Source organism: Lipomyces tetrasporus, assembly GCF_029532465.1.
Source record: "Lipomyces tetrasporus strain NRRL Y-64009 chromosome Unknown POJ06scaffold_6, whole genome shotgun sequence".
Classification (NCBI taxonomy): Eukaryota; Fungi; Ascomycota; class Lipomycetes; order Lipomycetales; family Lipomycetaceae; genus Lipomyces; species Lipomyces tetrasporus.
This window is the reverse complement of record NW_026611601.1, coordinates 1235689-1259887: the sequence shown is the minus strand read 5'-3', so window position 1 is coordinate 1259887 and position 24199 is coordinate 1235689. Positions and strand designations below refer to the sequence as shown.

At 50.2% G+C, this 24199-nt stretch overlaps 12 protein-coding genes across 12 annotated transcripts; 6 read left to right on the top strand and 6 right to left on the bottom strand.

The window, feature by feature from the left end:
• POJ06DRAFT_255200 (uncharacterized protein) lies at positions 1-2838 on the top strand. Its single transcript, XM_056187864.1, has 8 exons — positions 1-277; positions 336-389; positions 442-496; positions 551-924; positions 978-1158; positions 1210-1272; positions 1325-2022; positions 2075-2838. The coding sequence occupies exons 1-8, from the start codon at positions 137-139 to the stop codon at positions 2594-2596; spliced, it is 2088 nt and encodes a 695-aa protein (XP_056043470.1). The 5' UTR covers positions 1-136; the 3' UTR covers positions 2597-2838.
• A 383-nt stretch (positions 2839-3221) lies between these two features.
• On the top strand, positions 3222-5777 carry POJ06DRAFT_291208 (uncharacterized protein; the record flags this gene model as incomplete). The annotated part of the gene is made up of 2 exons (XM_056190363.1): positions 3222-3421; positions 3480-5777. 2 exons carry the CDS (start codon positions 3222-3224, stop codon positions 5614-5616), a joined length of 2337 nt encoding a protein of 778 aa, XP_056043469.1. The 3' UTR covers positions 5617-5777.
• POJ06DRAFT_122406 (uncharacterized protein) lies at positions 5778-6948 on the bottom strand. Its single transcript, XM_056184255.1, has 3 exons — positions 6303-6948; positions 6037-6252; positions 5778-5986 (listed from the first exon to the last, which is right to left on the bottom strand). Exons 1-3 carry the CDS (start codon positions 6885-6887, stop codon positions 5939-5941), a joined length of 849 nt encoding a protein of 282 aa, XP_056043468.1. The 5' UTR covers positions 6888-6948; the 3' UTR covers positions 5778-5938.
• Positions 6949-7320: 372 nt separating this feature from the next.
• On the top strand, positions 7321-8097 carry POJ06DRAFT_238760 (ribosomal protein L13 domain-containing protein; the record flags this gene model as incomplete). The annotated part of the gene is made up of 3 exons (XM_056186006.1): positions 7321-7354; positions 7465-7587; positions 7655-8097. The coding sequence occupies 3 exons, from the start codon at positions 7321-7323 to the stop codon at positions 8095-8097; spliced, it is 600 nt and encodes a 199-aa protein (XP_056043467.1).
• Positions 8098-8585: 488 nt separating this feature from the next.
• POJ06DRAFT_282050 (uncharacterized protein) lies at positions 8586-9100 on the bottom strand (the record flags this gene model as incomplete). Its single annotated transcript, XM_056189992.1, has 4 exons — positions 8586-8621; positions 8687-8778; positions 8834-9002; positions 9062-9100. 4 exons carry the CDS (start codon positions 9098-9100, stop codon positions 8586-8588), a joined length of 336 nt encoding a protein of 111 aa, XP_056043466.1.
• Positions 9101-9476: 376 nt separating this feature from the next.
• Positions 9477-11415, top strand: POJ06DRAFT_255187 (glycoside hydrolase superfamily). The gene is made up of 7 exons (XM_056187863.1): positions 9477-9615; positions 9675-9690; positions 9744-9851; positions 9901-9923; positions 9972-10067; positions 10118-10195; positions 10243-11415. Exons 1-7 carry the CDS (start codon positions 9519-9521, stop codon positions 11379-11381), a joined length of 1557 nt encoding a protein of 518 aa, XP_056043465.1. The 5' UTR covers positions 9477-9518; the 3' UTR covers positions 11382-11415.
• Positions 11416-11429: 14 nt separating this feature from the next.
• Positions 11430-12503, bottom strand: POJ06DRAFT_197766 (uncharacterized protein; the record flags this gene model as incomplete). The annotated part of the gene is made up of 1 exon (XM_056185081.1): positions 11430-12503. The coding sequence occupies one exon, from the start codon at positions 12501-12503 to the stop codon at positions 11430-11432; it is 1074 nt and encodes a 357-aa protein (XP_056043464.1).
• A 261-nt stretch (positions 12504-12764) lies between these two features.
• On the bottom strand, positions 12765-14748 carry POJ06DRAFT_122383 (ammonium transporter AmtB-like domain-containing protein). Its single transcript, XM_056184254.1, has one exon. The coding sequence runs from the start codon at positions 14383-14385 to the stop codon at positions 12916-12918; it is 1470 nt and encodes a 489-aa protein (XP_056043463.1). The 5' UTR covers positions 14386-14748; the 3' UTR covers positions 12765-12915.
• A 1430-nt stretch (positions 14749-16178) lies between these two features.
• Positions 16179-18399, top strand: POJ06DRAFT_122104 (ketopantoate reductase PanE/ApbA C terminal-domain-containing protein). Its single transcript, XM_056184253.1, has 2 exons — positions 16179-16459; positions 16529-18399. Exons 1-2 carry the CDS (start codon positions 16243-16245, stop codon positions 18265-18267), a joined length of 1956 nt encoding a protein of 651 aa, XP_056043462.1. The 5' UTR covers positions 16179-16242; the 3' UTR covers positions 18268-18399.
• POJ06DRAFT_255178 (uncharacterized protein) lies at positions 18368-20085 on the bottom strand. The gene is made up of 4 exons (XM_056187862.1): positions 19452-20085; positions 19290-19397; positions 19126-19232; positions 18368-19072 (listed from the first exon to the last, which is right to left on the bottom strand). The coding sequence occupies exons 1-4, from the start codon at positions 20017-20019 to the stop codon at positions 18416-18418; spliced, it is 1440 nt and encodes a 479-aa protein (XP_056043461.1). The 5' UTR covers positions 20020-20085; the 3' UTR covers positions 18368-18415.
• Positions 20086-20225: 140 nt separating this feature from the next.
• On the top strand, positions 20226-21206 carry POJ06DRAFT_255176 (uncharacterized protein). Its single transcript, XM_056187861.1, has 2 exons — positions 20226-20673; positions 20737-21206. The coding sequence occupies exons 1-2, from the start codon at positions 20326-20328 to the stop codon at positions 21118-21120; spliced, it is 732 nt and encodes a 243-aa protein (XP_056043460.1). The 5' UTR covers positions 20226-20325; the 3' UTR covers positions 21121-21206.
• On the bottom strand, positions 21207-24003 carry POJ06DRAFT_276312 (uncharacterized protein). The gene is made up of 2 exons (XM_056189681.1): positions 23423-24003; positions 21207-23374 (listed from the first exon to the last, which is right to left on the bottom strand). The coding sequence occupies exons 1-2, from the start codon at positions 23784-23786 to the stop codon at positions 21342-21344; spliced, it is 2397 nt and encodes a 798-aa protein (XP_056043459.1). The 5' UTR covers positions 23787-24003; the 3' UTR covers positions 21207-21341.
• Positions 24004-24199: the final 196 nt, after the last annotated feature.

The window sequence follows — 24199 nt, the reverse complement described above, 5'->3', positions numbered from 1 at the left end:
AACAAATACAAATACGCCTTTTTTTCTATCGAGCCACCTACGTGTTTATCTGCTTCAGGTCCTGCAGACTGCTTACTACATACTCCTGTAAATAATCTTCTTCGCATAAAGTGAGTTTGTCACGTCAGTCACAATTATGACGGACTCGGGTTCGCCCGTCAGCACAGCTGGTGCCTCTTTCTCCGATGCGAACACACCCCAGTTCACTCAGTCTTCTTTCGATGACGAAACCTACAAGCGTCAAAATGTCCAAGTTAATGAGATTCTTCAGTCCGATGTGGGTTTGATTTCGCTGTACTTGATAACCGGATTCTTCAGCATACTGACCGCCGTAGATCGGCGTGGAATTATTACTCAGGCGTCTAAAATCGAGTATTATCTCCGGCAAGGTTGGTTTCCGATGTGCTGTACATTTGCAGAAATTCTAAACAATAGCTACAGGATTTTACGGCATTTATTAAAGCGCGATCTACCCTCGAAGAACAATATGCGCGAGGTATTTTGTGTCCCGAGGGTACGCATCGCTTGAGATTTGCTAATATCCGCACAGACTTGACTCGAAACCTCAAATCGGCACGCGAATCTATACAGAAGTCCGATAATCGAAACGATTCGTTCTCGAGGAAATTCGAGCAAGCCACGAATATGAACGAGCAGCTCGCCAAGCAGAGTTTCCACTATGCCGGCGAACTGTCGAAAATGCATGACGATTTGTCTGATTTGTGCAAGAGCACGGAGCGCAAGCGCAAGGAATTGAAACAGAAGGCAATGCATGATGAGAAGACTGTGACGGATGCGGAGCACGCTGCCGAGAAGAGCAAAGCAAAATATTACTCGCTTTGTGAGGAATTCCACACTGCGCGTACGAATGACCCAACCAAGCGATCTGGTCTGAAATTTAAGGGTAGCAAGACTAATCAACAGGTAGTACAGGCAGTGTGCTATTAGTGTTGTATACATATTAACAGTGGGAACAGGTCGTCGAGGATTTGGAGAAGAAGGTAAAAATTGCAGATCAGGATTATCGTGACAAGGTCAACGCCGCAAAGACCGCCTACAGCCAGTTGGTTAAGTCGCATCGACCAGAGAATATCAGGGCATTACGTAACGTGTTAGAAATGTTTGATACCGGAGTTGTTCTTCGATTTGAGGATTACGGTATGTTTAGCTGCATGTCTGTAATAGGTTTCTCCGCTAACCAATATTTAGCAAATTTGACAGAGAGATTGGCGCTTAGTAATGGTTTAATTATCAGTCCCATGCAACCTGGAGGTAGGCACACTTTTTGAATATTTCACGAGCAAAGCGCTTATTTGTATTTCAGTCCCCGGTTTGAAACAAATAGCCAAAGACATTGATAGCGAGAACGACTTCCTCACTTTAGTTCTCAAATCGCAAGGCTCTAGCAGCTTGGTACATAAAGGTGTGGAGTACGTCCAGCACGATTATATAACAAACGCTTTTACGGCAAACTCGAATCGTGCTACCAGCAGACCGATTCCGCCGCCATCATCTCCTGCAGTTGTCGCTGGCGCCGCGGCTGTTACGGCTGGAATTAAGCCGAGCCAGCCGATCCCTTCCAGCACGACCGCTAGTACAGCCCCGCCAAGACCAGGACAGCCGCCGCTTGCACAGCAGCAATCGTCGTCATCTCTTCGGCAGCAACAGCCGCCAACGGAGATGCCTCGACCTCCTGTCCAACGATATGCGGGAATTCCGCAGACACCTCCTCCGCAGTTTGAGCCTCCACCTCAACAGCGGACTCCGCAGGCATATATTCCGGCTGCGGTCCAGCAGAATCAAGGGCTTGGTCTGTCGTCACCAAGTGGACGGCCGTTGGCTCCGGAGGCTAATGGGCATCTCCCATATCCCAGCACTCGATCAGTCAGTAATGAGGCCGGTAATTATAATTACACCGCCACACCTGGCGCCAGCCGTGTTTTTGGTGTACCGTTGGAAATCCTGACTGAGCATGATCGTCTAAAGCTTAATGCGGCGGACGTTGTTGCGCCAACTTTTGTAGTAAGTTATTGGAAGTCCGGAATGTCCGGTGAACGAGTTAACAGTTTGTTAGGTCAAAGTTGTGCATGCCATCGAGCAATTTGGTCTCGAAACTAAGGGGCTCTATACCGTTCCAGGTGCCAGTGAGAATATTGAGTACATCCAGGCTCTGTTCGAAAGTGCCGATTCACTGGAGGTACAGCTAGATAGTCCTGCAGCATTTCACAATGATATACATGCTCTTGCAACGGTGCTCAAGTTGTATTTCCAACAGTTACCGGACAAACTGCTTACCCGTCCTTTCTACGACGAGTTTGTGGACGCGGCGAAGATCCCGGACGATATTCTAAGGCGGGACAAGCTGCACTTACTAGTCAACGATCTCCCTGACGCCAACTATATGACGCTCAAGTTCATGATTATTCATCTTAACAAAGTACAGGAAAAGTATCGTATGAACAACATGACGATAAGTACATTAGCGAGTGCTTGGGGCACGACGTTCCTTGGCGGTGACTCTTCGGAAGCGGAGGCACATTCGAGTATCGTCAACACGATCTTGTCCAACTGTTACGTAATATTTGATCCGGATTAAACACTTGATAATGTATTTATGTGAATGTGTAGGCAGATTACTCTAGGGAGATAACCCATGTGGAAGATTATGCTTTTGATTGTTGGCGCAATACTGATGTATTACTATGACGACTCGGTGTTATATTTTGTGTGTTAATACGATAAATGATTTTGGTGTGGATTCGTATTATGGATGTACAATAATATGAATAGTGAGTGATTCAATGTGCGCAAGGATGTGAGGTGTGTAGTGTACAATCGCAGATCGGACTTGCAAGTCGCCATTGCTGACACGGGCCAAAGTGTGCGGCCAACAGTCGTCGAGTTCCATGGCCTAGTGACGCTCGACTAACACCGCTCACCGCCAACAGACCAACAGTATCGACACGACCCTTCGTTCGTTCGCCTTTGAGCCTATGCCGTGTTTGCAATTGTCCGGCATATGATTACTGCTAATTAGACTGTTCGTGCACGCGAAGTACGCCTCGTGCAGAATCCCTGACTACTGACTCGGCTGACTCTGTTCTGGCACAGCGCGAGCAGCTGCATGCACCGTCACCCTGGCGCCGTCGGACATTGACCATTACACCTGCACAGACTACGCCTGTGGGCTGGTCTCCATCATCGCATTCCCCTACGACGCCATGCGCAACAAGTTCAGGCCGAAGCACCAGCGCCTCATTCTTCAGTGTTACCCCGGTGGCAGATCACAGGAGAAGCACCCGAACTCGTCCGAGCTGTCGTACCTGCTGTATTACGTCTCCACGCGACGCACAAAACTACAAAAAGTCGGCCGGTTCCTGGAACGGAAAGCTCGGTTGGAGGTATGGCGAGGTAGAGCTGGGTAGGCCCGAAAGTTGTGATATTGCGATTTAATTTGCGCTTGCTGACGATCTGCACAGGAATGTACAGGTTACGCTCGATATCTCGAAAGCTCTGATCGATAGGTGTCCCAGCGATCTCAATGAATACGCAGATTTCATAATATCAATTCTTGCGACAGTATTGAACTCGAATGACCTGGCCCTGTGCCAATACACCGAAGCAACGTTCAGGGCCTTTTGCGAGCACCATGACGGCGGGTTATTAGCCGACGATCAGGAATTTGTCCGGAAATTCGTCGAACTATTGAAGTTGTACATGAAAGTCAGCGAGCGGGTCAAGACGAGCAACGACTTAGCATGGGTACTGGTCAGCCTGAAAGCGGCAAAGAGCATTGCAGCGTCCGAGGCAATATCAACGTCGAACGGGCAGTCGCGCGTGCAGATTGACATCATCGCGCCGATTATTTTGCAGCAACTGTATTCGGATAAGGAAGATGATGACTTGTTGATGCTGGATGCGCTTGCTACGACTTTGGAATTTTCGTCAAACGAGGTTACGACGCGAACGCCTCGCACTAGTACAGGCACTATACGTCCTGTCACGGCCGAGGTTGACGACGATTCCGAGAGCGACAGTCCGCAGCGCGAGGCGAGTGTTCTTGCGTTGCAAGCTCTTCGAAAATTGTTCGATGCAATTCACGACAATGGTGTCTCACAAATTCGATACGCTTCTATTGCAGTGGTACACTTCATTATCGATCACCCCAAGAACGAATCGTGGGCGACCAACATGATCGATCTTATGGCGCGATGGACACCAGTTCAACTTCGGTTTGTGATCATGAGAAGCCTTTTAGAGGTTATGGCTGGCTTGCTTATTACCGACACATCAAAGCACTTGGTCGTCACCAGACTTATATCTTCATTGCTTTCTTCCAGCGTCAACCTCGTCGGACTTTCGGTTCTTGACGTCCTGCATGTATTGTTTTCTCAAATCCTCAACCACTTGCACCAGCAGTCCAAAGGCATCAAGGATGAGGGTGGTACACGCAAAATCCTCCTCGACAAACTCGCCCTCACGATCGCAGATCTCGCGACTCACACGTACTACTCTGACCAAATATCCGATATGGTAACCGAAATTCTCGTTCGCTTGCGTCCCATCACACAGGAAGAACATTATGAGAACGCGAATGGGAACGGCGCGGGGGCGTTACGCCCCACGAGAGAAATGTATGAACCGCCATCGACAGTCGGGTCCTACGCAAATCTCGACAAATACATCCGCAAAGGAGAGAGCCAGAAGAATATTTCGCACAAGCCGGCACTCGTTATCGGTCTCAAAGTCGTGAAGGAAATCCTCACTGTCGCCAATGGTGTGGAATCAGGGGTCACACGCAACATCGTTCCGTTGCAAGCGTGGAATCAGACAGAATGGGCCTTGACCGAAAAAGACGCGGGCGTGCATATCGCGTACGTCGACGCGTTGTTAACATACTTTGATCTCGAGATTGGTAAAGATCCAGAGGTTTTTGACGTCAAGAAGCGTTCGAGCTCCTCGTCGGGTTTCCTCGCACGGCTGCACCTGGCGTTGTACGACTACTGTTTAGAATTATCGAATAAGGCAGAAGATTTCGAGACTATCAACGTATTATTGTTAACAGTGGTCGATAGACTTGGGTTGTACGGAATTTTACGTGGATTACCGATGATTCTGCAATTGCAGGATACCATCCATAATGTGATTCGGGACGGATACACTCCTGGAGGACGACATGAGAGTTTGAAGCTTCCGGCGGGCAATTTGATATCGTTGGACAGTATCATACTGACTTATATCTCGGCCGTTGGGAAGAAACTATGCATTGCTGAGCTTGAAAGTGTCGTCGAAGCTGAGATTAGCAAAAGGAAGGCATCAGGCGATTGGGACGAGAGTATCACGAGTCCACCAAAACCATTACCACTCGCCTCGAAAGAGGCGAAAGCGCCATTGACTAAAGGAAATCTACATCTTGCAGATTCGAGTGATAACTCGGAAGACGAGGAGGAGCCGGCTGGTACCGCGGTTAATGGCACGAAGAGCGTCCATACCCATGTGGATCGTGCGGTTGTGAGGGAGTATTTACAGTCCACTCCGTTGAAGATGCCGGATGAGATCAAGCTGCAACTTACAGCCGAGTGGCAACGGGATTTGATTATTCGACAAGGTATGTAGAACGGCAGTATTGTGCTCATAGTTTGTGGCTCATTTGCAAGTAGAAGCTGATACGGCGCAATCATCCGTCGCCGACTCTGAACTGCCTCTCATTCGGGTACGTTCGCGAACAAGAGCAAAGCCGCGTAATCCGATACGATTGGAGTGGTAAATTCTAAAAGTTAATTTGTGTTGTGAGTTTATTGCATCTGCAAGATGTAGGCATAAGATATATATGTTGCGGGCATGTAAGATTAGATTCTTCTTCTTAGATTGGTTTAGCCGTGGTATTCGTTTAGTTGGCGCAAAAACACCACAATTCATGTTCGGTCTTATCAGTTGTTTACCCAATACTTTCATTTGGATTGTTGAACGCTATCTCAAAATTGTTCTGATGTCACGTTAAAACATTTCTGATCTAATGTTCAATTTGGCACATACCGTCAGCTCAAAGGAAAGCAAGTGGCCCTCTGTCGCACGCCATCGGTCCGCAAGGATCTCGAACACGTATACCCCAGACTGCAGATCTCGTGATATTAGTGTGCAAAAGTCGACCAGATACAAAAGTGTGGGACCTAAACTTGGCTTTTGAGTCACGGATTCGAACTGTGACCGCACAACGTCAGCTGCGGACGCAACAACCGCGGTGTTGATGAGCTGTTCAAGAATTAGTTTTGAGCGCGGAGAAAGACGGTGCGCAAGCTTACTATTGCAGAGAAGTTGTATGTGCGGGAGAATTTGCCTAAGAGCTTCAGGAACGACTCCATATAGGCGTGACCTGTCGCGAGCATGTCAGTGTCCAAGTAATTGGAAAATACTTGGAAAGAGTTACCCATCGGTTGATCATTTGCCATAGCGCGGGAGTACGTCGCGCTAATAGAATCAATTACCAATAGCCCCTTCACTTCGTCATCGCTATCATCTACACCTGTAACTTGATATGTCGTGTTTACGAAAGAGTTCTCCAGCTCCAGCATTGCCTCCTGCAACCCTGTCGCATCGAACACTCGAATAAACTGCACATTTTCAATAGCCTTTGTCAGCTCGTCGTCAATTTCGACCGCTCTGTCATCACTGTGTTGCCGGAGAAATTGAAGCATCAAGATATCACGAAACAAAAAGCCTTGGAAGACACCAAGGGTATCGATCCATATTGCTCTGCGTGTCGGATTGGCGACTAGGAATTCAGCGAGCGTGTGCATGGCAAAGATAGATTTGATGTCATCATGCGCATGGCCCGTTAGGACTGAAATTCGAGAAGATGGAAATATGTCGCCAAATATTACTGGCATAGTGTTGATTTGATCGACGAATGTCTACCGGTTGGCGCGACGCGTCGAAAACAAAAGTACGACCTCGTGCGCCGCGCCGCATTGAGTCATCAGGGGCACGATAATGCCATAGAATTTCGACGTTTACACAAGGTAAGGCAATATCTCGAACGGGTCGAAACCCTACAACGTTACGACTTAGGGCTCGAATGGAGCAGTCACGGCACATTGGGACTTCTGTATGCGGTGCAAAATGTTGAGGTCAACCGCTTGCTCATCGACACAACCAAACGCTCGACGTGAACGCAGTATCTACACACTAGAAGGCACTCGGCAACAAGCAGCTCACCGCACCGGCAATACCAACAACAACAACCCACTTCCCCACCCTGGTCGGCACATAACACAGCAAAGTGGGATTCTTTGCTGCGACTTTGATTATACAGAGGATAAAATGAGCACTTTTGAGTCGGTTATTGTCATTGACGGTATGTCTGATTCGGAATTTTGGGGACAGACTTGGAGGTCGATCATAGAGGATCCATGAAGTGAAAGGTAGAAGATAGTGAATTGAAGTGCTAATGGTGATCGTGACCAGGCAAGGGACATCTCCTTGGACGACTTGCTTCTATTGTTGCGAAGCAGTTGTTGAACGGCCAGCGAATCGTTGTCGTCCGAACTGAGGACCTCAACATCTCTGGCGAGTTCTTCCGTGCAAAGCGTATGTGTTCGAAGGCGTTTGAGATTTGGATAGACGCAGCTACGTGCAGATAGCTAACATCATGTAGTCAAATACCACGCTTACCTCCGCAAGGGTACCAGATACAACAAAACCCGTGGCCCATTCCACTTCCGTGCGCCATCGCGCATCTTCTACAAGACCGTGCGTGGCATGATTGCGCACAAGACTGCTCGTGGCAAGGCCGCGCTTGAGCGTTTGAAGGTTTTCGAGGGTGTTCCGCCACCATACGACAAGAAGAAGCGCGTCGTTGTCCCACAGGCGCTCCGGGTTTTGCGATTGAAGCCGGGCCGAAAGTACACCACCGTTGGCCGGTTGAGCAGTGAGGTCGGATGGAAATACCAGGACGTTGTCTCGCGTCTGGAAGAACGACGAAAGGTCAAGTCGGCCGCTTACTATGCTAAGAAGAAGGCTGAAGCTGCTAAGTTGACTGCGGCGAAGAAGGCGGTTGCGAGCGAGGTTGATGAGAAGTTGGCCTCTTTTGGGTACTAGATGGATGGTTGCTTAATAAGGTGTATGTACGAGCAACAAAAAGTAAATGAAAGGAGAATGGAAAGGGCTTTTTGTTCATAGTCTTTCGATTGTCTGTTCATTTGTTTGTAATTTATTATCTGTGGATATGAAATAAAAGTCATGGTCAAATGTAGCAATTGTTGGGAACCAGGAATGTTTGCGTTATGATATCTCACCGATAAATAAATATCCTTGTCAAGTCATCCCGATGAGCTGTCTAACAGCATTGCGTTTGAAGACTTATCACTGACAGGAACTGGTAGGTTGTGTGAATGGGATCAGAGTGTATGTACTAGCTCTGCGCAGAATGCTTGGTAACAAAATATTTACTAAATTTATTAGTAGACGACTCAAGCGCTGTAATCCCATTCATATTAAAAAGCCAACTTCCAAAACTCCGGTAAATGCAAGTATTTCACTACTTCCACTTCTGCTTCTTCCTTTTTACGCGAATGTAAGCCTTAGCCTCAATTTTCGCGCCACTGGTGGAAACATTGCGTACACTATTTTGTCTGTTAGCAACTTTCTCTTACCATGTAGCGAACACATATGTCCGGACGGGACTTACTCTGTAAAACGTAGTCATTGGCTCATCCGCACTTCGAATCTGAAGCTGGAAGAAGTACGCTTTATTACAGCCGCATTCCTGTGGACATTGAGCTATATGTCGTTAGCAACAACTCGACTTCGTCCCTGCCAGCATAAAGCAACGCACAAGTAGTCTGATCGGCGTTATCCCAAGCACCTTCGCCACCCAGCACATCGTCTAGTTGTTTCCGCTTCATTGCCTTGCGCTCGTAGATCTGCATTTTGTCCTGGATTGGGAATTGGTACGGACAAGTCTTGCATTCGAACCGATAGCCGCCGGAGTGTGATCTCGAGATCTGCAGAGTAGATGTTAGTGCCTATAAATGAGGTTGTTGATGGTAAGTCCGGGACATACGACGAGCAAGTTCGAACAGTGTGGACAAAATGTTAGCATTGTTGGTGTCGCTAGGTGTCGCTAGGTGTAGTATCCTAGCTAATTGTGTTAATAATGAAAGAGGAATCAAAAAGGCGTGCGGCGCGGAAGATCAGTCCCGTAGTGTGCCTCATGCCAGGGGCTACAAACGCACAACAACGCACGTAAAATACGGGGATATGCTCTTTCATATGACATGACGGTCTTAAATAAGAGGATCGCCGTTCGGCACGTAATTCACTGCCAGTCAGATCAGACTATCTGCCAAATGACGGACTTTTACTTGGCCGAACACGAATAGGGTTCGACGCGATGCCGAGCACCTGAGGTGCCAGCCACAGATCGGCAGTCTCCCACCCCTGACTAGTAAACCAGATGACGTCTTGCGTACGAACAACAGAATATCAAGAGGAGACTGCCGCCTCTCTCCTCGAGTCGCATGCTGTCGCATTCCGCAACAAACATGGCAGAAGACAACAAGGTGCCAACTGAGGAGAACGCGACCATGCTTCAGGCATTCGAATGGTACATACCAGGTATAACGTCCCGCGTATTGCCCCCGGGTTCCTCTCATTCAGGCTTAACACTGATCTAGACGACCACACGCACTGGTACGGTGTCGCCAATCCCACGGTTACAGCGTGGCGCGGCTGACGAGATATAGGAAACGACTCGCGCGTGATGCCGGGAAGTATCGCGAGATCGGGATCACGGCGATGTGGATCCCGCCTCCGACCAAGGCTTCCGCGCCGTCTGGAAACGGATATGATATGTACGCCTTTCCGTGTCCATTTTGTAGGCAATGAACCTAACGGGAATAGTTACGATCTCTGGGATCTCGGAGGTGCGATCTAGGAGATGTAGTGCTTGATTCCTGTCTGACGGTACGTAGAGTTCGATCAGAAGGGCTCTATTGCAACAAAATGGGGCCATAAGGACGATTTAGTAGCCCTAGCCAATGTGGCCGAGAGAGCTGGCGTCTTACTATGTAAGTCTCAGATCGGTGTGGTAATGAATTCCTGACGCTAAAAGAAGCAGATGCCGACGCCGTACTCAACCACAAAGCCGCCGCTGACGAAACCGAGCGGTGCAGAGTCGCAGAAGTCGACCCCGAGGGTACGTCGTGCGTTGTCTTTTCCTTCGGGTTCACTAATGTCTGCCAGACCGCACGCGATTCATCTCAGATCCCTACGAAATCGAAGGTTGGCTAGGCTTCACATTCCCGGGTCGCGGCGACAAATACTCGTCCATGAAATGGCACTGGGAGCATTTCTCAGGCACGGACTACAACTCCGAGAACGAGAAGACAGCGATTTATAAGATCCTTGGTGATTTCAAGTCTTGGGCGCAGTCGGTCGACAACGAGAAAGGTAACTTTGATTACTTGATGTTTGCCGACATCGACCATTCGCATCCGGACGTGAAGAAGGATATCAATGATTGGGGGATCTGGATCGCGAAGTTGCTCTCGTTGAGAGGATTTCGATTTGATGCTGTGAAGCATTTCTCGGAGGAGTATCTAGCGGAGTTCATTAGTGTTTTGAAAGCGAACGTGCATGAGGATTTTTTCTTTGTCGGCGAGTTTTGGAAGGACTCTTTGTCTGACATGTTGGCATACCTCGACCGTCTTGACGGTCACAAGTTCAGCTTGTTTGACGCGCCGCTGGTGTACAATTTCTCGCAGGCATCAAAGACGGAATCGTACGATCTCCGCCAGGTCTTTGACGGCACGCTTGTGCAAGCGCGTCCGATCGCGGCCGTCACGCTGGTCATGAACCACGACACGCAGCCACACCAGGCGCTCGAGGCGCCGATCGAAGGGTTTTTCAAGCCGCTTGCGTACGCACTGATCCTGCTCCGTCGGGACGGATATCCATGTGTGTTTTGGGGCGACTTGGAAGGCATTTCGGGCGAGTTTAAAGAGGAGCCCAGTTGCGGTGGCCAACTTGCGGACATTATCCTGGCGCGAAAGTTGTATGCGTATGGTACGCAGGACGATTATTTCGACTACGCGACGTGCGTAGGGTGGGTTCGTCGCGGCACGTGGGATAGACCTAACGGATGCGCTGTCGTGATGTCGAATGCAGGCGAAGGTGAGAAACGCATGTTTGTCGGCGAAGAGCATGAGGGCGAAATCTGGACCGATGTTTTAGGCTGGCAACGGGGCGAAGTGCACATTGGCGCTGACGGGTTCGCGGATTTCAAATGCCCGGCCACGAGTATGGCGATTTGGGTTAACCAGGTGCCGGGCCGTGATCAGTTTGGAACATTCAAAGCCGGCAAGGGGTTTGGCAAAGAGTAGTCTAGGGTCACACGTTCTATGATACATATATACATATATACAAGGTCATCAATTTACAACAATACACCGGCCACCGCTTTTTGTAGAATCCTTGAAACTCCGAATACCAGCCCGCTGCTTAATTGCCTGTTCGTCCCTCTCGATCTTAACCAACGCATCCCGACACACGCGCTCATCAAGCTCGACTTCTTCGGCACGGATATGCTGCCAACTCGTATGTCTCGAGCACCGCCGCCGTTCGACCATGCACACGTCGTCGTCGCCGGTATTGCCGACGACGGCGAGAATTTCCCGGAGATCGAGCTGGACGGCGACCTGCTGGTTTGCTTTCCGGCCGCGCTTCCGCTTGTCGCCGCCGTTTACACGGCCGTTTCTCTCGTCCGCCGCGGCGGCGACGGCGGCGGCGGCCGCGACCTTGTCGTCCTGAGCGGCTTTGAACTCGCGGATCCGGGCCAAGATCCGCACGCCTTCGTCCGAATCGCACCATTCGGCCCACTCGGCATCGTCCCACACCAGCTTCCTGTCAAACCCACACACGTTTTTTTGGGCGGTTGCCCGTAACTTTGCGTACTCGATGTACCTAGCCTTGTGCTCGACGTACGCCAGCCGTTTGTCGATCTCGGCCCTTTGGCCATTCAACATCGCGAGCCGGATTTTGTCGTCTGCCGTGAGACTCAGCGACCCTGACACAGGCGGCACATCGCCGAGCCGTTTAAACTCACGTACGTTCGCGACCAAGCGCACGACGGCGGCGAGTTCGCCGGGGGCAATGCGGTCATTGCGAAGGCCGTCGCCGTCGTCGTCGTCGTCGTAGGCGTGGGCGTCCATGTTCAGCTTGAACCACTCGACCCCGTGTTCGGCGGTGCAGAACTTGGACTTTTTGTCGCCATCGACCAGCGCCGGCCTGTCACAGTCGGGCAAGCGGCACTTGCGTTTCCATGTCGTGGTGCCGGCCCGTTTGGACGTGCAGGCCGGGCACGCGTACGTCTCGATCAGGTCGGACTGGGCCTCGCGGATCGAGACGCAGACGCCGTGGTACCATTCGTCGCAGAAGTCGCATGCGATCATCCATTGGCCAGTGTCCGGCTTGCGGCAGATGCAGTACAGCTGTTGTTGTGGCATCGTTTGCAGATGAGGACGGGTTAGCGCGCGCTTGGTGGTTGGGAGGAAGTGCTGGTGTTCATTTAAGCCGACGCCAAACGTCTCGGCAGCAGGATCGCCACATGCATTCATACAATGTCCATGCAAACAATTTATGCATTAACCGAGCGAATCCGGATGGCGTGCAGCCTCGACTAAGTATCGCAAGCACAATGCCAGGGCCACACAGGCTACATTGCAATTATAGGAGTCGAACGAGTCAAAAAAACCTAGCATAATGTATTGAAACAATGCCAAACGGAACGTCATATTTACATCAAAAAGACCAAGACCAAGGCCAAACAAACTACAAAAACCAAAAAGACAACACTCTAACCATGCCAACACCATGTCCAGTCCGGTACCCATAAATCAGCAATGCAAGCATCACAACTTAGTTGTCCTTCTCACCAGACCCGGACCCGCGCTCAGTAGACTCGTCGGCGGTCGAGTAAGGCTGGGCAGGCGCAAGCGTCGGCTGGTTCTTGTAATGCTCGACCGGCACGCCGTCGGTAGGGGTCGGTTGGGCCCAGGCGAGGTAGTCGCGTCTGACTTCGACATAGTCGTACGCGAACTCGCCGATCTGGTCCTCGTCCATGCCCCGCATCTCGGCATCCTCGTCAGCGCGGAGTTTGAGTCCAGGGATTTTGTTGAGACCGTAGCAGATCAGGCAGGTCATGACGAACGTGTAGCCCGAGCACGCGAGCACGTAGACGATTTGCTTGTACAGCGCGGCCCAGTTATGGTTGATCCAGCCGCCGGTCACGCCGATATTCACGCCGTCCAGGCCGATGACATAGTCGGCGGCGAAGAACGCATTCCAGATAAGTCCGATGATGCCGGCGACGGCGTGCTCGGCAAAGATATCGAGGGAATCGTCGATGCGGAGGAGGAACTTGAGCTTGGTTGCAAGATTGCAAGTAACGCCGGCGACGATGCCGAGTGCGACAGAGGCCCACATTGGGATGAAGCCAGAAGCAGGTGTGGCGGCAACGAGACCCGAAATGAAGCCGGAGCAGATGGCAACGGTCGACCACTTGTGCTCGAGACGGTAGTCCATGAGACACCAGGACATACCGCCGAAGATTGCAGTCAGGTTGGAGTTCCACGACGCGTAGACGGCGCGGAGGCTTGCGCCAAACGACGAGCCGCCGTTGAAGCCGAGCCAGCCGAACCAGAGCATGATGGTGCCAAGCGTGACGAGCGAGACGTTGTGGGGGCGGAAGTTGAGCAGCAGTTTGTCGCTGCGGCGGCCGAGCACGAACGAGTACGCGAGGCCGGCGACACCGGAGCCGATCTCGACCGGTCCACCGCCGGCATAGTCAAACACGCCCCATTTGAAGGCCCAGCCGTTGACGTTCCATGCCCAGCAGGCGATCGGGGCGTAGACAATAGTAACGAAGATGAAGGTGAAGACCATGGCGGGCAAGAGGCGGCCTCGCTCGGCGATGGATCCCATGATGATGGCGAGGGTGACGGCGCAGAACATGCACTGGTAGAGAGAAAACAGAAGCTCGGGAACAAGAGGCGTACCGGCAGCAGGCGCTCCGAGGACGTTGTTCAGGCCGAACGAGCGGAGATTGCCAATATAGCCGTTGGTGGCCGTGCGAGAGAACGCGAGGGAGTATCCCCAGAAGTACCAGGTGAAGATTGCGACCGCGCCGCTCATCATGCAGGCCCAAATCATGGACAGTGCAGATTTGCGGCGGGCCAGGCCAGAGTACAGAAAGCCTAGACCTGGGACCATGATGAAGACCATGGCGGACGACACTATGATATAGGCGGTGTCGCCCATGTTGTAATAGACATTGAGGTCCTCGACGGCGGAGTTGCCGCCGGTCGCGCCGGTGCCGTTGTACTCCATTCTTGCGACTTAGTGATTAGAGGCACTTGACAGAGAAGAAGGACGTGTTCCAGTCGAATTTTTTGAATGGAGCGAGACCGAGCGGAGCGGAGCGGTGTATGGGGGACGGCGGGTGAGAGCAGATTTGAGCGGAGCAGGAAGCGAGGCGGACGATATATAGTTAAGGAAGCCCGGTTAGAGCGACAGGAAAAAAAAAGACAAATCGCGTGCGTGCGCGCCGAGACCGAGAAGTGCCTCGAGGCGAAGTTTGTGCATGTTGTGCTATTCGCGTGTTCTCGGCAGATATCAGATGCAGTTAACGTTTGTGCGGCTCAGGCTTTAAGCTGGAGTGCGCCGATCGCCGGCACTCACCGCAATTGGTTGTAGTTTTGATATTTGCAAATCCAGATGAAATATCAATCCTGACTGGGTCAGGACAATCTGGCGTTGGCTCGTGGACGGTGACTGCCCAGCTGCGTTATCTCGTATCGATTCCATCCCAACCGCTCTTGATCGTGAACTGCCAGCCCTTCAAGGGCGCAAACAAAAGATTTTCGGCGGACGGTGGTGGTGGCTGAAGGCAGTGACCACGCGTGTCACAACTCTGGGGGAGTCGTCTATTCTGGGGCTCATCCGGGCCTGCATCTGTTGCCTATCCAGTGGGCCAATGTGGTGTAGCGCCGGTGACTGTGTTCCGCGCCTGCGGCCCCATAACAACAGACAGCCAAAGTGACGTGGGTGGCACATTTAGACGTTGCACCCGCAGCCGAATGGAGACAAATACAGGCTGGTGAAGTATATTGCACATAAACTCCCCCAGGATTTCGCAGGTGAATGCGCTGTCGATACGCGAAGTGCCGACTTAGCACGCGTACCCAATATCGAGCCACGTGCATTGCAAATGTCACCCGCGATGTTACTGCAATAGGCAGCGGCAGCAGCAGTACAGGATTGCTGTTGCGGCTTGTCGTCGTCGTCCTTCGTCGTCGTCGCTCGGCAGTCTTTCGCCCTGAAGCCACCGCCAACAGCACAGAAAATTTTTTGCAGCGTCTTGCCTATCCTCCTGATGCTCGGCACGCATTCTGACATCGCAACACGAAATCCGATTTATCGTCTGAACCTTTCTTCTGTGTCCGGCAGCAAAATTTTTTAGTTTCGTGGGCTGTCCACTTCCTTTTGCTGCTCCACCTGACCCACCAACTTTCTCTCGCCCACATTGCAGTCGCGTGCCTCGCATCATCACACAACCGCCAAGCGCTTCTCTTCTTATCGCCTCGGCACATCCACTCTCTCGTCCACGTCGCCAAGTAGCGACACTGTCGATATTCGTTCGACAAATTTGCTGTGGATCAATATAATATATAATAATAGCCTATTTGAATTTGATATCAATATTTAACAGATAAGGTGTGCATATGTGATCCAATTCACGATGGCCGTGTCGACTGACTCTGAATCTTGATCGCAATATATATGGCCGGCGTAATCAAACGGTTTCCCGCTATTATCCCTATATATGCTGCGTCACTCAACCATTCTTCACGGCAGTCATTGTCGGGCAGCCGCTATTAAACGAATCATATGCTATAGGTTTGGAACAATCGCCAGTCTATTAGACCAACAGACAAGGTTTACATTGTCCACAAGATTGCGATTGTGTATCATTGCCGCATTCAAACGAAGCCGCAGGAACGTGTCAATCTTCATTTCCCGTCACGCAGCTCGACACTTATGTCGAGCCACAAAACCCACCGATGACAAGATGTAAAAAATGATGATCTTGTGTTAAGTTAGCGCTCTAGCAATAGTACTTCTCCCCGACTCCCAGTGCAATTAATTAATCCGTCACGGTCGGCACAAAATGTGTCACTAAATACAATGCGAAATAAACAAATTCATGGCCTAATCAGTCGCATGGCACGGCAAGGGTCGTCCGTGGATTCACTGCGGAACGCGTACTACCGGTTCCAAGGCAAGAACTTCTACAAGGACTGGAAGCAGCAGCGGATAGATTCCACCGGCCCCGGCGTGCCGAAGCGAGAGCACAAAATAAAGCTACGCAAGGCACACCATGACATATTCAGGAACACAGTGGGTATGTGGACTGACACCTGGTTTTGCGGCAGTCGCAATACGTGTAATCGTGCTAACCCCCCGTTCACAGCGGTGCTCGGAGTCGGCAGCGTCGGTGGTTTCGTGGCGTGGGCGCTCAAGAGGAGTCCAGTGAAGGCCCGAATGGCTGTGATCCTGCGGTCCCGGAACCAGGCGGTTGAGTTTTACAAGAGCGCATACCGAATCAGCGTGAACAGACAGTTCGGCGGCCGGTCGTTTTCCGAAGAAGCGGGTCCGTTTCGCATGGTCAGATTCAAGCACGCTCGCCATTCGCTCATTCGAATATACAACCTTGTCGTGTGCACAAAGGCACAGGACGCAATGGCCGCGATTAAAAAGCTACGAGATAGGCGAACAATTGATGCCAAGGCTAACATTATCCTTCTCCAGAATGGACTCGGGTTGGTGGAGGACATCAAGGCGCTCTGGCCGTTGCCCGAGTACAGACCGAACATCATTGTCGGAATCAACACCCATGGCTGTTCTCCGGGCCTAAAGCCATTCAGTATTCTTCACCGTGGCATAGGGTCGGTTCAGTATGCTGTCTTACCGCGTTACGACACAGAGAAGCTCCCCGCACCGAACATGGACCTACAGACATTCGACCAGCAGAGGCGATTAAACTACCTATCCGATAGCGAAAATTTACGAGCCTGGAACACATCATTTATTACAAAGATGCTCAACAGCTCGCCGGACCTTGGCGCAGTCCAGGTCACGTACAAGGAACTGTTGGCGGCGCAAATGGACAAGATGCTGGTCAATTGCTGCATCAACCCGCTGACAGCGCTCATGGACGTAGACAATGGTGAAATAGGACGCTCAACGTATCTGATGGCTTTGTCGCGCATGATTATCGCCGAGGCAGCTTCGGTCCTTCGCAATCTTCCTGAAATGAAGATATACTTTACCGAGTACGAGTTGGAAGAGTTACTCAACCCTATCACAGTCTGGAAGAAAGTGGTCGCTGTAGCCAAGAATACGGCCCTGAATGTGTCGTCGATGCGGCAGGACATTCGCAACTACAAAGTCACTGAGATCGATTTCTTGAACGGGTTTATTGTCCAGGAAGGTGCGCGACGCAAAATATATACGCCCGTGAACCGCGTGATCACACTCTTGGTGAAGAAGCTCGGACAGCAGGTGCGCAACCGGGACAAATTGACCCTCGCAAAACCGATCGAGGCCGACAGCAGTCAGACGAATGCCAAGCATTTGTCCGTAGATCCCTTCATTGCCCACGATTTGAAAGAAGAGGAGAGGAATAATTTCGGTTTCTTGCCGTCGTCACTAATCGACAATCCGGAGCAAACGACTCGACTCGAACTGAAGCCACAGGTGGAAGCGCAACCGCATATGCACCTTGAGCCGTCGGTCGCGTCAGTGAACCCGTTCGTCAACCCGGAAAATGACTTTGACAGACCCGTGAACGTGAAACTGAAAGAGAAAATACTTCGGCGATTCCGAAGATTGGCGCTCAGGAAACGTGGCATGTGGATTGGAAGTCTGTCCCAACCATTGCGCAAGGTCGAGCGGTCAAGACCGTTCCAGAAAACTGCGAGATTGTACAGTGGACCTTTGCGCTTGCGGCCGTACGCTAGTTCAACAATACCTGGAAGGACCAACGAAAGGCTTAAGAACAAGGAAAGGGAGAAACACGATACGATAATGGACGGCTTGAAGAGGGAAAAGGAAATTGCCAAACTTCTAAGGGAACGTCTCCAACAGAATAAGCCAAAGAGCGATGACAATTATACCGATAAGGCTCCAACGGACAAGCCGGTCGAGTGATTAATCGTAAAACAGATGTATATATTCGTGGTCCAATCTGTAGGGACATTTGTGTGTAGAATATTTTTGGAGTCCTGCATTACTGGTAGAAATGGCATTTCCTTGTACATTAATTGCATTTTATTTGATTGACGACTTCGATTCTTATTTATCTATGCGGTCGTAAATGAGAACATGCTATTTGCTTGCGCTCGTTATATAACCGTACGATATTTTCCCTCGTCTCCCCACCGCATTCAACATCGTCATTAGCCTTGGCTAGCATGATATCACAATTCTTCACCACATCATCCAGAATAGTGTTGAGCGTCGCTGTCGACCGGGCCTTGAATTTCGAACCATTCGCCATGCCGGATATGAACGCCTTCAGCTGTGATCGCTCTAACGTTCGGGCCCTCGGTTCGTCATCGCCGGTTGGCTCCCGACAGACCTCTTCCCGCACCTGCGAAACTGCCAGCGCAACCTCCGTCCGATATGAAATCGTATCCAGGGACAAGGTGTAGTCTCCCAAATACCCATGTGCCTCCAAAAACGCTAATTTCGGCGATTCAATCTCGGCCCCTTCGCTGTCAGAATGACATCGACTAGTCCTCCTGCTGCACTTCAATATCGCCAATAGCTCGGCAGTAATGTCGAGTTCCGTGTTCTTGTTGACAGCAAGGGTAAAGCCGTATTCGCAGAGCAAGAACGAATTCGTATGGGCTCCATATGAAAGACATATCTCGTCGCCAACGTCATACGAGCGGGTAGTCACTAACCCGAAAAATTTCGTGGCAAGCGCGCCATCGTATATCTGAATCGAGCACTGACGTTATGATTAGCCACGAAGGACAACAAGCATCTTCAGACATGGCTCACATGTTCGTCGTCGCTATGATTAAGAAAATCCACTACGGGTGCAAGTGTCATGCAATCACTACTCGTAGGAGCTTCGGCCATGTAGTAGTATAAGCATCGCGAATTGACTGTTTCATTCGGTGTTAGCGACCTTGACTTTGTGAATACTAGTATAGTTCATTTACCGCATAGCCAAGCCCAAATAAATAGCTCAACGTCTTCAACATTGGCAAATATACTCCGTACCGCGCTCAAGTCGCCCCAGAATTGTTTGCTCATTCGCGCGGCATGCTCTGCCCGGTATTAGCGCTTCCAGCCGCATGCTGCAAGTATCATTCAATACTTACCGTATGTATTAGCTGGCAAGTAATCTAGAAACCTCTTTCTACCATGGTCGAGCACAGCCCAAACCAGAGGTAGGCCGCCAAACGTATCCAATGTCGGCAGCACATCTAAAAACGAATTCCAATCGCTATCTCTCCGCAACCTCGCCCGATACAAATAGTATGCCAGTAGCTGATGGGACGACAACGAGTCCAGTAAACTGGCATACTTTCCAGCTTGGGTCTTCACAGATGCATCCCGCCTGCGCCGTTTCCGTGCAGTCGCTTCCTCCCGATTCGGAGTGGCAGTCGGGGTGAACATGGAACAGGCTGCATCTGCACCGCCGTCAGATACTTCTCGCAGCAGCGCAGCCTTGGCGGTTCGCGGGTTAAGCAGCGAAGTCACCGGAAACTGAACTATCTGCTCGCCGGCTGGGACCATTCGACAGGCAATGACACCTATTCCGCGGCCGGGGATTTCCTGGGCTTGAACTCCATCGGAAAATATGACGCCACGGGATTGAAGCTGGGATACGAGCTTGGCAATCCGCTCAGCCAGAGAAGACTGCTGATGTGTACCAGAGCGTGTCATCGCTGAAGCTGCATGGCCTGTCTGGATCACTGATAAGTTTTAAATTTGGAGAAATTGGATTGATCGCGGCAACCAAAGTGCTCCGACGACTCGATCAAATCCTAAACGAAATCCCAAGCCATTGCTGCTACATTTAAACTTTATTTCCCGGTGCTGGGGGTAAGGGCAGCAGATTGTAAATGATTGCGCAATCGCCTACTGCCTATGATACAAGAAGGCATGCAGGATACTTACATGAAGAGAGCGCATCAATAGGCTCTCTATCATGAGGTTATTATAGCAGCATTATTAGAGTATTACCGCACCATGGCAACTCGTCGAGCACTCAAGCACATCCATATAAGCCCAACCCAAATCCCATACTCAACAGGAGCCGCGGTGCAGGATGTTTTAGTCAAAAATTATCTGGACCACAAACGTGTCCCAGACGTCGTTCCTAGACCGATGCCGACTTTACTGACGATGGAATTTTTTCCGGTGTATACGTTTGGCAGGCGGCAGCAACACGACGAGGAGTCGGTCCGGAAAATTGAGGAGTTGAAGTCAAAAGTCCCCGATGCTGAAGGTTGCGTGACGATGAGAGGTGGTCAAACGACATTTCATGGTCCCGGACAATTAGTCGCCTATCCGATACTTGACTTGAAGGAGTTTAATGTTAGTAAATTGTCTCGGACTTGAATATATACGAAAGAAGTTATTAATGCGGTGATTTTTCAGCTGACGACAAGATGCTACGTCCGGATGTTAGAAGATACAACCATAGAGCTGCTGGAAGGATTCGGACTACGCGCCAAAATCACAGAGAATACAGGAGTCTGGCTATCAGATATCGAAAAGGTTGCGTCAATTGGTGTTCATCTGCGACGTTATATTACTTCGCATGGCGTTGCGATAAATGGATCAACGGTTCTGTCATACTTTGACCAAATAGTAGCGTGCGGTTTGCCTGAATCAAAAGCGACATCTATAATACAGGCAGCACCGGAAGAATGGGAAAGGCAGATGGCGGGAGTCAAGAACCCTATACAAGAGCTTGGCAATCGGTTTGCAGATATCTTGCAGAAGAATTTAGATCATCGACTTGGGCATGGCCAGGCTTAGATGCGTTTTTATGGAAGCGCTAAACAGATATGTATCATAAATGTAAATATGTAATACGCTTATATGGCATGAAGATATAGTGGATAAATATACATAAGTTTTGGTTCATCGCCGTAGCCGTCTTCAATGCTCTCTTACATGCACGTCAAATACAAAATCAAAAACGCCCTATGTCTATCCCATTATCACTATTACATCAGTTCGTATACTGTCGTCCCAGATCATGAGCTCCTGGAATTGGACACCTGGTTTAAGTATGTCATCAATCCCATTCCTACAGCCGTAATTCCAGCCGCCGACAAAAACGGCGCAATTAGCATCATAGAACGCTTGCTGGATGGAGGAGCATCCTCAGTCTGAACCGTCATACTTGGTCCACTGCGTGGGACATTATTATCAAGCGGAGCGAATTTCCGACTATCATTCTTCGACTCGGAAGATGACTTGACTCCTTTGTCATCTAGAGACGGAACCTCGCTCCTAGCTTTCTTGAATGCTTCCGGCGTCAACGTGGACGTACGTGGCAGTGGTGGTGACTGTGTGGCGTGACGTTCTCGCGCCTTCAATTGTAGACTATCAATCTTTGGGCTTCGGCCGAAACTTCTGTTCCCATTGGCATTGCCATTGCCATTGCGCGTAGGACTTGTCCCAGGACTACGAGGAATATATGAAAATCCCTTCTCTTGCTTAAGCTGTTTAATCAATCGCTCCAAATTTCGTGCATTGTCCTCGGCCATTTGTTCTGCTGCCAACGCCCGAGATTCCCATGACTGAACCTCCCGTCGTGCTTGCTCCAGTTTGGCCACAATATGGTCAACATCGACGTCGCTTCCGGAGCTACTTCTTCGCCTCCTTTGTCGTTCTTCCTCCTTGTCCATTAACGCAATCGTGTCGGCAGCTGTGGCATCGGGTCCGGCAGCCGCTTCAGCCTCCTCTTCCTCCTCAGACCGGAGATCACTGATTGCTTGTTCGCGTTCTAACTCTAGCTCTTGCTGTGCCAGAGCGAGCTTAGACTCAACTTGGTGGCGAAGATATCTCTCTTGGTCAAGCACACCCTCGAGCTTACTGGCCTTATCATTCGCTTCCTTCAAGTCTTGCTCGAAAGTATTCAGCGACATTGTCAACGATAATATTTTCTGCTCTGTTGCGACTGCTGCAGCAGATGATGTTTGTAACAGTGCAGATAAGGAAGAAGATGTAGATGATAATGACGGTGAGTGGGGCCATTGTATCGAGCCTCCAGGCTCTTCAGTTGGCTCTGAATGCTCTTGGTGTTCATCTTGTACTTGCGTTGCTGCCGCTGCCAAAGTTCCTGCGGCTGCAACCTCTGCCGCTTCTGCAACTTCTACCGCTTCTGCAGCAGATTGCGCTTGCGATCTCGCTATTGACTCGAATATCTGCGTGGCGCGCTGTAATTCTGAATGCTGAGTTTTGGCGAATTGTATCTCGTTGATAATCCTTTTGACGACCATATCCAATGATATTGGACCCTTAGTGGTAACTCCGGAAGATGCAAGCACGCGAGAAATAATGCGATGCTTCGCTCTACCCGGTCCACCGGCCACACCGGTCATGGACAGCGTATGGCCATTTGTAAGATGCGCAGCAGATGATAACTTCAAGTTTCGATGCCCCACGTTCGTGCTAGGATCAATGTCGGAATACGAAAGATTTATACCGCCGCTGCTTGGATGTAATTGAGCCTGCCCTTGAGGAAATATACCGAGTCCGGACTGCGACAACAAATTTTGTGGCGCTGCACCGACCACTATTTTTTCCACTCGCGCGGACACTTTATTGTGGAGAACTGTCTTTGAATCTTCACTGGATATATTGATGCCCAAGTCAATAACGTCCTCGGCCTTCAGTTCATGAGGCTCACTTTCTTCGCCTTCTGACGACAGTCTGCGCCCATTAATAAATGTGCCATTGGAACTTTTAATGTCACGAATCCAGACTTGGCCGGTATTCCTGTCTGCCCAAATTTCCGCATGCTGTCGACTTAACACTCGAGAATCGAAAAAGCCGTTCTCGGGCGTAGGTATTGTCCGTGAATTCATTTGACGGCCCAAGAGCATGGTATTGGGATAAAATGGCACGCTGATGCATTTTCGCGTAAAGGTATTGTTGAGAGGAGTCAGATATAAATATACTGACTCCTGCGATGCACCTTGTTGCATTATCTGCAATTGTTGAGGTTTGAATGACCCTGGTATCGCTGCCTTATGATGCGCGTTGTGACCTTCCCGAGGTTCTATGAATATCAGCATAAAATTTCCATTACATTGACTATGTACCTCACTTTTCTTCCCAGATGAGCGGCGTTCTTGGACTTCCTGCGTTGAACTTCTCTCTGCAGCGCCATTTATCTGTGGTATCTGTGATAGAGCCCTTTGATCTAGGACAAGTCCAGACCCTGTCGCGTTATTCTCAGATTGTGCAGTTATCCCATTCAGGAAAGCTCCCTCTTGAGCAACTTCTGGATCAGGTATCGTAGGTACATCGCTGAGTTCGGCTTCGCCAATCACCGTACTTGAATCGTCGTCGCTTTCAACATCGCTCAATGAGGATTGCGGCAGTAGAGCTGCGTGTTGCTCCGGCGGTATTGGAGAAGGAGATCGCATTAGAAACTGTTGGTTTGGAAGCGCTACTGTAATGGTTGACATCTGCCAGAGAGATGCGCGTAAGATCTAACGATCTGAATGCGCTGATGATACCTGTCTCGTGAGGTGCATTAGGCGGCGGGTTGTAACGGCACTCGTGCAATACACCGAGTATACGGATGCACTACCAATGTATTCGTCCTCTATATCGTCACAGCTCTCACTACGCGTGATGAATGTTGGCGTTGCGATAAAATGTACGGGTGTTGACCGGGGTACGATGATCAAAGGTTGCTTTGCTTGGAGGCCGATGACGGCGTGAAACGCTAGGTCCCAAAAATACTGTTTGTGTAATCGTCGGCATGATCTCCTCGTCGCAGCGACTCTAGTACTAAATTTCTTTGCGAACAATGTTAACATGGAATTGGCTTGCAATTACATAGGGAACCTCTTTCCAATTATGAAGAATGAATTAT